Source organism: Gallinula chloropus, assembly GCF_964237585.1.
Source record: "Gallinula chloropus genome assembly, chromosome: Z".
In the NCBI taxonomy this organism is placed as follows: Eukaryota; Metazoa; Chordata; class Aves; order Gruiformes; family Rallidae; genus Gallinula; species Gallinula chloropus.
The window spans coordinates 55,361,254-55,373,468 of NC_140089.1; the positions used below are offsets into that span (position 1 = coordinate 55,361,254).

The following is a 12,215-nucleotide window of genomic DNA, read 5'->3' on the forward strand; positions in this document are numbered from 1 at the left end:
GAAGCCCTTATACACACCTGGTTTCTTGTAAGTCACATAAATGTAGAGTCCAAGGACTATGACATACGTTAGAAGCGCCGCCCACCAATTAATGACAAACATCACAATGCAGCACAGAATAGCTCCAACAAGAGAAATCCACATATTATAGTATTTGAAAGCAGGGCGCCAACCTAGTCAAAACAGAATTTAGTGGATAGAAGAGAAAAAGAAGGAGGAAGTTAATGTAATCACCACTCCAAGAGAAGGAAGGTGCTACTCCTCTTTTCCTTCCCTAGTGTTTTGCATCACACTTCATGTGAATGTATGAGTTATGGTAATGTCACTGCAAATGAATTTGCATCTTTCTTACACAGACATGGCAGTGTTCCTCATTTTCCCCTCTAAAAGCATGTATCAGAGAAGTCTGAAGAAGCTTGTGCCAGTATGTCTCTTGAATCAGGCTATAGGAACTGTGGGCAACAGCTTGCCTGGTTTTTTTTCAAAGGTAGTATAACATGAATCAGTTCACTGACTCACTGTCTTACATACTGTTTCTAGCTGTGTATTTCACTCTTTACACATGACCAGAAATTGTCACCACATGAAAAAATGACAACAGGTATACCCAAATAGAACTTCAGGATGTCAAAATACTGGATTATCACTGCTTCACATCCTTATTTGTCAGAAGTTTGTCCAAAATCAGGTATACAAACACTCACATCCCCACCAATACACCGATGATTAACAAATGTATTAGACACAAAATTACAGTGTAAACAGTTATACATATACTCTGGCAAAACAGGGCTATCTATCAGTCCAGCAACTTAAAAGCAGCTTTTAAGGTCACTATTTCAGTACAAATGCATAGTGGACTGGATACCATTTACATCTCTCTTGCAAGTACTGGGTTTTGGCTTACCCCTATACTCTATCTAGCCTCCCACAACAAAGGCTATCAAGATGTGGCACTTGCACCTGCCATTTCAGTTTCTTCTGGACTAGAAGATGAAAGGTATTAACAGAGAAATTGGAAGATGACAAAATATTGGTTCCCGAGCACCAGATACTATATTCAGAAGAATGCTTTCTTCTAGTGATTCTGAATAAATACAGGATTATCTTGTGTTCCCTCAGCAAACATGAAAATATTAGTTGCTTAAAAGACCTACTGGATTACTCTGTCCTCAAACTTTCCAAAGACCCAAGTACACACTGTATTATACTTGTAATACAAATATTCAGTAACTAAATAAAAGTTACTAATACAGATTATTTTTTTTGCTTAAAATTCTATTTATTCATAAAGAAATTGCAGGCTAAACTCTCACACACAAAATGTAGTTCCTACCTGGAGATTTTGCAAGAGAAGCATGGAATACAGAGAAGTTAATCAAGGCGTATGAGGCCAAGAAGAAGTTAGAAATAATTGGAGCAATGACGTTCAGTTCAGCTGTGAAACAAGAAACAAAGCACATTATTGTGAAAGATATCACCCAACAGCTTTGTAAATTCCAGAGTCATAAAATCTGCTACAAATAGCCTCATTTTCTGAGGTACACTAACGAGAAGCAGCTTGCCCCTTCTGTTCAGACAGAGCTATTATCTTTATTTACTACATTAGTTTCTAATAGTTAGGAAGCATTTTTAAACAGTAATTTTTAAGAATATATACATTTTTCCACACTTTCAAGTGTTCCAGGACTGATGCTTTTGAAGCACTGCAAACCTTCTCAAAATAATTCACTGAGAAAATTTAATTCCTATCATAGCTTGATCAAACAGCGCCTGAGCTCTAAAGAACATCAGAAACAGCAGACAGAGAATTAATACATCTGTAGTACCTTTTAGCTCAATTCTCAAACAGCAAAGAACAAGACACTATTAAGTTTAAGAAACAGTCCACTGTGGTGAACGTCAACAGCCAAAGTTAGTGTGAGCAATGTGACAAACATTAATCTGCCTGCACTTTAAACGAAACATTATGCAGATGGTACTATGGTGCGTTATTATATGCTAAAACCATCACAACAGTGACACGTACATCTTCTTTTATGAAAAGGGATGGGAGAACCTGATGCTCCCCTTTCCTTGAGGCTGCATGGTACATTTATGTGTGTACTCTCCCCATATAAAAAATTGATCAAAATGTAGAATGCACCATGTTAGCCTGCAAGTTTCTATTTGCTGTACTCAAACTCCCAGCCAGTGTGCTGCAGCAGAGACATCATGGGTATACCTGTGCCTTAAGCAGGCTTGGGGGAAGGATCAAAGAGCAAACAAGGAAATGAAGTTTAAAAGAATTGGGACAGGACTCATGGACAGACACAGCACAATTAGTTTGCCATCGACACAGAACACATGTAATTCTACCTAGATTATCTTTTCCTTTAGCAGCAGCAGCTTTCATCTCTATGGTTTATAACTTAATAGAAAAATACATTTCAAAAAGTATTGTTCCTGGAAGTTTGTTGTTTACTGAAGCTGTCTGTAATTATGAAAAATCTGAAATGAACTTCCATATTTACAAGATACATCATCTATCTCAAGCAAAAGATGTATTTTTGTTGACAGTATCTAAGATGCTAGTGCAGTATTGCTATAGTTTGAGATTTATTGCGGTTCTAGACAGAGTTGTATCTAGAAGATAGCAGAAAATAACCCTTGAATTAAACAGATTTAGAGTGCTGGTTCAGAATTAAGCTCCACATTAAACATCTAAGACAGAGTCATCAAGTCATGATATGGAATAAAATGTTTTGTAAAGGACTAAAAGATATTGAGGACATAATTTCAAACTAACCAATTAGTATGAATCCAAGAGCAATTAAGAATGTTAGGAGATAGCCTCTCAGTGGTTCATTGTTCTTCCCATAGCCTTTAGCAAACATCTGAAATCCTGGATAAATGTTGTCCTTGCACAAAGCCTAAGAAAAAATAAAATTCAAGCGTCAGCATTCATTTTGTTCAAAACATATCCATATAATGCTGACTAACGCTGCCTTCCACTGCATATTATTTTCCTGAAAGAAGGTGCTTTATAGCTACCATGTACTAATTCTATTTTCAATTGCCTCTGCATCTTTTTCATTTCCAATATTTTATCCTTCAGTAATCTCTATTTCTTTTGCTTTTCTGTGATTATTTTGCTTTAGTGGTGTCTTACAACCACAAAGAGTCTTTCTTCAGAGACTGTGTTTGTTTAGAATGTGGAAAGTTTGCCCAATGTATGCACTAGTTTTCTGCATCAATACTGTCCTTCTGTACTGTAGCAAAATCCCTTCTTTGCTTGACTTCTTACTCATTTTTTGGGAAAGAAGGTCATTAGAGGACACTGAAGTTTTACTCAAGTAAAGAGAACTTGTAAAGACAGTGAGATAAAATGTTCAAAAACAAGTTTAAGCAAAATTGAGGAACACAACATCAACATAAATTACTTACGTGAGAACTGGTATACTCTTACTTTGATAATTTATCATTTGAGGATTAATATTCCACATACTTCATACTTTCTCCTTCCATGATTACTTTAAGGAATTTACTAAACTGTTATTTTTGTATGTGCTACACCATTACAACAAACAACATCTAAAGGAGTTTGTAAACTCCTGTAATGTCAGTTACACCACAACTAATCTCTGAACTAACCAGAAACATCTGGAACAAACTATAGTCTTGGTACTTTTACTAATAGTAACACCACGCTGTTTTCCCATTCTAAGCAACAGGTAAGTATTTTATCAACCCACTGATGTCAACTGGCATGAATCATGATGACAGTATGTCAGAGTGCCCTTCGAAAACTTATTCAGAAGTCAACTGATACTATTCTTTTAAAGATTATGGTTTTGCTTCCATACTTACCTGGAAGATCTTAGGTGCACTCACAAGAGATGCTAATGCAGAAGACAAGGTGGCTGAAAAAATACCTGCAGAAATCAGAGGTGCGAATCCTGACACCATACTCATCACCTGAAAGCAAAATAATTAATATTTTAAACAATATAAATCAGTATATTTTAGAAATGGATGGCAACAATAACTATACAGACAGAAAAATAAAATCCTATGTACCCTACACTTGAAAGCTCTTTCAATATAATGCATTCGTAACAATGAATTAACTAGGGACAAATCAGGAGATATAAAAGGATCTGAGTTTCAGAACAAGAGAAGGTGGCTTTTCACCTGATATACAGTCCAGTCATGTAGTTCTCAGGTCAAAACATTCAACATCAAAAGTTTCTATATTCTCATAAAAGGATTAAAAATAAATCATAGAAGAAAATATATTGGATTTTGTTACATATTTTGACTAGCCTATTGCTGAATAACATGGTCTCAGAAAGCCCAAATGAAAAACCAACTTAGATTAGCAAACATCTTGAGTAAACTTATTGTTGTTTCTTAACAACTCCCATCACTAAGTCAGGCTTGTTTCCAATTTCAAAATCACAAGAACAGGACAAACAGATTTCCCATCTCTCCAAGACCACATTCTAGGACATCTTTATAACCCCAATTAGTAAGATACAATATGCAGGTCTTAGTAGACTGGATGAATAACAAAAGGCTAAATCTTTACTAAGCTAAAGCATAGAACGTGTGAGGTTGGAAGGGGCTTTTAAAGGCCATCTAGTCCAACACCCCCCGCAGGAGGACATCATCACTACATCAGGCTGCTCAGAGCCCCATCATGTCTGACCTCGAGTATCTCCAGGGGCCTCCACCATGCCTCTGGGCAACCTGTTCTACTGATCCTCCACTCTCATATTGAAGAGCCAACCTAATAGCCAACCTAAATCTTCCTTTTTCTAGTTTAATACCACTCTCCCTCATCCTACTGCTCCATGCCCTTGTGGACAGTTCTTCCCCAGCTTTCTTACAGGCACCTTTCAGGTACTGGACGGCCACTATAAGTCCCCCTGGAGTCTTCTCTTCTCCAGGCTGAACAACCCCAACAGTCTCAGCCTATTTTCACAGAAGTGCTCCAATCCTTTGATCATTGTTGACAAGGTACTTTAAAAAAAGTAATCCTTAAATTAGAACCAAAACAAGATCTGTCTAGTTGCCATATAGCTTAAAGACCTTCTTTACCATTCTACTGATAACATCCTACCATACCTGTAGCCATCTTTGCATGTGTCAAGTACATTAAGATACAGAACTATGTATTTATAAAGCAAACATGGTTTAACAGTTTTCCTTGAAACAAAAACCTATACTGCTTTAAAATAATCAGTGTTTCAGAATTTGGTACCACCTGCAAAAAGCTTGGCTTTAATCAGCAGACCAAAGCTAGCATCATGCCTTTTAAGCACAATGTGTCAGAATGGAGGTTCTGCTCCATTTGGACCTTTCATCCTGGCAACCTCACCTACAGGAAAGGTTCTGAAGGAAGGCAAGATCATGCAGAAGTACCCAGTTATGTTACTGCCACCTGAGTTAGTAAAATCTGGATGTCTGAATCAATTTTACTAGGTAGGACATGCTCTCAAAAACAATATATAGGTGAGCGATGAAGTTTTATTTATATTCCTAGGGCTAAACTAATCATAAAACTCAGCATTTTTCTCCAGAACAGGTTCTCTTAAACAGCCAACTGAATCTCTATGCTACATCAGTTTCCTTGGACAGTTCAATGTATATCTTGCCTAGAGAGAAATTAAACAACTGCAGATGTGTAAGATGAGTGCAAAGTAGCTGTCCTAGTAGCATAACGAATGAAGAGAGATTTTTCTGAAGCACATTTGGAACTGAGAGCAAAACAAAGCAGGACATATTCATAGACAAAAACCCCTAACAACATGTATATTAAGATATCCTTCCTATGCTCATGTTTGAGTTAGGTTTACAATCAACAGAAAAAGTTGCAATCATAAATGCAAATTTGTAATAACCCTACACTGTATTTTTAGAAGTGAAGTTAACAGTGTAAGTGCTTTACCGACACATATTTTAGAAAGAAACTTTTGCTACAGCAACATAACAAACAAGCATAGAAGAGTCTTTGTAGAAGCAGTATGAAAATTTTCTTCTCTGCAAGGACGGTTTAATCAGTTTTCCTTAGAAAGATTTCTCATTGACAGAATCCATGTACAAGCCTCCATAACTTTTATCCCCATTCAATTAAAAAAAATATTTTGAAGCCTTCACTACTAGACTTGCACCAACTTCTTGGAAATTTAGTTCTTATAATCTATTCTGATTTTACATTCTCTTTCTAGGTTCTGTTCATTGCTTCCACTTATTTACCCTACCTTTTTTTTGAATATTACATCTGTTTTATAAAATAATGACTTAGGAATGTAAAATACACTAGGCAGCTGCTTCTAAGCAAGGGAACAAAAGGGGAAAGAGTTCCAGAACCAGTATGCCATGAACACCCCTCCCTCCTCAGCATACACACCATAATCCAAACCTCATGACCACAAAACCAAGGAGCCCACGTAAGCAAGTAGCTATAATACTGAAATTTTCATCCTTGAAAGAACACACAGAATTGGAAAGACCTATTAAGATACCTATTAAGAATTGCCCTGTTACCACTGCTGTGGCGAGACAGACATATGGTTCCTTGTGCTAAGGGATTCATTATGTTTGCTTGGCCTTTGCTGTTAAAACAGCTTTTGAAATTTCAAATATTTGGTATATTTAATCATATTTTGACTACAGTTTAGTTCTTTGGTCCAGACATTATGGACCCGAGAAAAATGCCACATGAAAACAAGCATCAGCTGCTTTAAAGCTAAGATTTTTATAATGAGTATGTACAATTCTTTATTAATTTCCCCTAGCTTTTTTTCCATTGTTTTATAACTGCCTTCCTTCCTAGGAGGAGTATTTTAGCCAGAATTTCATACTGCTTCTGGAATGGATTTTCATGCTATTTTCAACTTTCATCCAAAGTTAAATGTATCCGGACCACCCAAAACTATAGCTTACCCTAGGAAACTTCCAGGTTGAGGCTACTCAGCCCAGAACAAGTTTCTGAAGTTCTACCAAGTGAAAGCCTGGACACAAACATATCACTGATAGTGTGATGAGAAATACCTGAAGCCTGCAAGGACCTGCAATTAATTTGCATTTATTGCAAGAGAAACTAAATAATGGTCTTTCTAAGCAAGTGTGACTAAGGCTGTCACACAAACTGTTCTCTCTTTAGGAGTCTTTGCATCATCTACGATTTTCACCAGTAAATAGTACCACAAGTAATCCATTTGCTACCCAAACACATTCAAAACCTGAGCTGCCTAAGTTCACATCAATTCTTTGTCAGAAGAACTGAATACAGCATGAAGTGCAGCAAAGCAGTAGTTTCCAGGCTGTAGACCAGTAAGCTGGCACTTCCAACCTCAGAACCTGAACGTTTACAAGCCGGAAGACAAATATAACAATCTTTGTACACTTTAGGGATTAATTTGTATTTCTGAAGTACTTTTTCTCCTACAGAACAAATTTAACCTAAAGGAAGAACTTAAGTCAGCACAAAGAGCTTGAGAGTTACATAAACTTGGAGCACCACCCCCTCCGCTTTGCCCCATGACTGGCATATTAAAATCATCCCTCTCCTTACAGCTACCATTAAGAGCTATTAAGTTCAATTAGAAAATGGACAAGCATTATCTATAGGTAGACAGCCTCTCATGCAAACAAATGTCTTCTGACATCTTCTGAAATGACAGAATCAGTCTCATCTCAAAGATGCACAGAGAAAGCAGTGAGGATGACAGAAAAAAAAAACCCCAAACAAACCCAAAAACAAATAGCAAGGGAAAGTCAACCCTTCTCTTAGAAAAAACAAATTCCACAGAGGTGGCTAAGCACTGCTGCAGGTTGCCCAGAGATACTGTGCAGTCTCCATGACGAAGTTTTTAAAAACAAAACAAAAAAGGGGGGTGATAAGGGGCACTGCATTCTCTGAGCAGCCCCTGACCTTGAAAGTGACTTCTCCTATTCAGGACCCACTAGTTTTTTAACAGACAGAAGCAAGAAAAATTTGTGAGACAGGAGTACTCTTTAGATAAAATGGCAATAAACTAGAACATCAACGACTAACTTATTAGATGTACAAAGAATGTTTACAGTAAGCAACCTTATCAAAATTATGGCTTAAAGATACAACCAGAGGAAACCAGTTCTACGCTACCAGCTATACACTTCATGATTTACTGAGTTCTTCTGAGCTTAAACAAATGAGGAGTTACCACATTTTGCAGAATGCAGACATTTCTAAACCAGAATGAAGTACCACCACACGGATGCTTGTGTTACTTCACTGTAAAAATGTATTTTATTCTAATGAAACGGTCCTCACTGCAACATTATTTCAGCATGTACAAAGGAAGTTTTCCATGCAGCTTTGGGGGTTAGGTTGTCTGCCTAACATGCAAGTAGTACATGTGGAACATTTATTTCTGATCAAAATTCACAAGCCACATGCCTTTTTCACTAGTGGACATCAGCTTGATCTCTGACCAGGTTTTTTGTACGCCTACTAGAAAGTTCTAGGGCAAAGATAGACTACCATAAAACAAGCTTAAGTCAGCTTGCAGTAAGTACAATTATTATGCATCCTTACTGAACACTGAGTACTTCTGTCTACGCCACTAAATAAGGACATTCAGATATCTGAAGAGAGTTGCAGTCACCACCTAAGCGGTTTAGTCAGAAGTAAATATTTAAGTTTTCAACATCATTACCTTCCTCTTCTACCTACTAGCTAAAGTGTACCGCTTAACGGATAAACCTTATCATTATGGAGAGAGGTATTTTTAGCCTATGATTTTTCTTAATATGCAATTAAAAAAAAAATTAACACAGAGCAAATAAACAGATTTAGGAGAAAGTTCCATACCTGGAAATTGTTCATCAACCCATAATGACACCCTGCCTGACAGGACGAGAAATCATAGTTCAAATTGCAAGCTGCGGTAGTGCAATTTGTCAGCTCAGTGACAATGGTGTTATTAATGTTGCCTGTGGCATCTCGAACTACACAGGAACCTAGAGGGGAGACAATCAAAAAAGGGCATTAGAAGAGTGAACTTGATGTTGAGAACATGTCCCAAGCTCAATTACCTTTTTACATAAGCATATCCTCACAGAGCAACTTTAGAATGCATTTACATATTAATACATTTCAGTATTAAGCAGATGTTCACTATGAAGAGCAAACAAAAAAGCTAGCTAATTGCTCTCTTGCCTGAGATGATCTTCAGTTTTTCAGGAAATATGAGTCTAGTAAAAAAAGGGAAGTTTTAACACAGAGGAAACAACTTTTGCCAAAGTTTAGCAGCACAATTTTAGTTCAACATATTGTTTCTCTGAATCATGAGTTTCTAAATGGCTTTTCAATTGAAGTTATGATTGAATGATTTGTAACTTCACTAGCGAAGACAAATCATTTCAGCCCTCAAGAACAGGAAAAACTAGAAAGCCTACCAAGTGTTGTACTTCAGCGTATTTTGGTCTCAAATAAAAACCCGAACTATAGTACACTAAGTGTAACTTAACATTCTACGGTTTAACAGTTAAAGTAGTCAAATTGGACCCCAGCAAATATCTCCAGGAACAGGAATTAAATAAGGAGTGAGGAAGAGAAGAGGGAAGTCCACAGAGCAGTAGCCAATAGAATTTCATTAATTTGCTCTTTCAGAAACTTGAATGACAAGGAGGACCTGGGAACAGAACCACATGACTGAGGACCTTAATTACTTCCCTGCAAAGTAAGGCCACAAAGTAAGATGTGCTGCAGCAAGTTTAAGTTTATCCAGTAACAATCCCTGTTACCTATGTAAATTGTATCTCACTGGAAAAATTAACTCCTAAATACCTACACCATATTTAGATTGCTTCTGATCCCTCAGAATTTGACTAGGAGTCCACAATAACATCTGGTCCTGGTAGGTGGACATTACTTAACCCTCTTCAGATTTATTTTTCAGTTACTTGTAGGGCCCAACTAGTTAAATTTCAGTAAGAGTTTCCTGTATTGATCACCTGTCTTACGCTTTTCTTGTGGGTATGTGGAAGGGCTGGAGTTTTTTGCTGTTATTGTTCTCTTTTACATGGAATTAAAAGCTGTATGAGAGAAAGTCTATTTTCTTTCACTACACAAAAATTTGCTCCAGCCATTCAAGAGGTATATAATGGGTGTGACAATATACTGACTAGTTGAAAAACTTGTCGATCACATTTTGTTGTTAACAGATTGCAGTGGCAGACCCACTGAGCAACCCATTAGTGCACTATAGCTATTTATCCCAATCCTGGTCTTCCTCATTCTCTTTTTCATAGTTCAGATCTAACTGGCTGGCATATCTTTCACACACCAACTATGGCAAAAAGGCACAATGAACAAAGTTACTATGAGTCTTACTATGAGAGCATGCAGAACAGAACCCAGCATATATGCGAGAGCCTAGCCATTTTAGTTAACTCTCGTTCAGAGAAGTTTTATTCGTAAGATTTTGGTAAAATTTTCCTGTCTAACCATACCTGTCCACTACTAAACCATATCCCCAAGCACCTCATCTACCCACCTTTAAATACTTCCAGGGATGGTGACTCAACTACCTCCCTGGGCAGCCTGCTCCAGTGCCTGAAAACCCTTTCCGTCCTATCACGGGTCACTTGGGTGAAGAGACCAACACCCACCTCTCTACAACTTCCCTTCAGGTAATTGTAGGTGGTGATAAGGTCTCCCCTCAACCTCCTCTTCTACAGGCTAAACATCCCCAGCTCCCTCAGCTGCTCCTCTTCAAGACTTGTTCTCCAGCCCCCAGCTTTGTTGCCGTTCGCTGTACACACTCCAGGACCTTGATGTCTTTCTTTAAGGGAGTGGCCCAAAACTGAACACAGTATTCAAGGTGTGGCCTCACCAATGCTGAGTACAGGGGCACAATTGCTTCCCTGGACCTGTTATCCACGCTGTTTCTGATACAAACCAAAATGCCATTAGCCCTCTTGCCAACTGGGCACACTGCTGGTTCATGTTCAGTCAGCAGTCAACAAACACCCCCAGGTCCTCTGACAGGCAGCTTTCTAGCCACTCTTCCCCAAGCCTGCAGCACAGCACAGGGTTGTTATGCCCCAAGTGCAGGACTCTGCACCTGGCTTTGCTGAACCTCATCCCATTGGTCTCAGCCCACTGATTCAGCATTTTAAGTCCCTTTGAGGAACCTCCCTACCTTAAAACAGATTGACTCCTAGCTGAGTGCCATCTGCAAATTTACTGAGGGAGCATTTGATTCCTTCATTCAGGTCACTGAATGTCACAGGACTGAGCCCTGGGGAACACCACTTGTGACCAGCCTCCAGCTGGATTTAGCTCCATTTACCCCAACTCTGTGGGCCATCCAGCCAGTTTTTACCCAGCAGAGCATGCCTCTGTCCAGGCCAGTGGCAGCCAGTTTCTCAAGCAGAATACTGTGCCAAACAGTGTCAAAGGCTTTACTGAAGTCCAAGCACCCTACATTCACAGTCTTTCTCTCATCCACCAGGTGGGTCACCTTGTCATAGAAGATAATCAGATTAGTTTGGCAGGACCTGCCCTTCATAAACCCATGTTTAATGGGCCTGATCACCTGCTTGTCTTGCCATGATTTAAACCTGAGAAAGTTGACAAGTATCTCCCAACTAGGTGCAACTGGCAAGAATTTCAGAGATACTATCCTGAGTCTGTCAGACTGCAGCTGAGGGTGTGTAACTTCTCCAGTGCTACAAGCTACTACTGTGAGGCTCTCGTTAATTTATTTTACTTTCCCGTGCACCGAAAGCACGTCTTAGCCCTACTAAGAAGTTTAGGGTTTCTATTAGAGCTTCTCTTGTTTATAAAGCAATAAATGTTATTCTTTAATAGATGTCTTTCAAGAATTTTGATATAAAAGCTGCTTATGCAATCTTCATCCTCCCATTTACACATATACATTTGTCCCTTGCTAAAAACATGGAACTGCACACTTTCTCCTTACAGTTGCTATTGAAATAGCTGCCTAATAGAACGAGCAATTTTCTTAGTTCTAATTGTTCTGTACTCAGTTTCTTTACCTTCTTACTTATTATGGAGCATGCAAATACTGAGCTAAATTCCAAACACCATTTTCCCTTCAAACATGACTACCTGAGTGACACGTACTAGTTCCTTCAAAGTTTTAATGACTTATCACTACTCTGAAAACTTACAGTGGTTAACAGTGTGTGGGGAAAGGAAAAAAAGTATTTGTCTG

At 38.3% G+C, this 12,215-nt stretch overlaps 1 protein-coding gene across 1 annotated transcript in view; it reads right to left on the minus strand.

Moving 5' to 3' along the window:
* Positions 1-12,215, minus strand: part of SLC12A2 (solute carrier family 12 member 2) — a gene marked incomplete at its 5' end in the record, with an annotated part of 61,671 nt that overhangs the window by 22,705 nt on the left and 26,751 nt on the right. Inside the window, 5 exons of the mRNA XM_084278294.1 lie at positions 18-173; positions 1,337-1,438; positions 2,789-2,912; positions 3,850-3,957; positions 8,843-8,991. Coding sequence (XP_084134420.1) covers positions 18-173; positions 1,337-1,438; positions 2,789-2,912; positions 3,850-3,957; positions 8,843-8,991 — 639 coding nt within the window. The remainder of the gene's footprint in view (positions 1-17; positions 174-1,336; positions 1,439-2,788; positions 2,913-3,849; positions 3,958-8,842; positions 8,992-12,215) is intronic.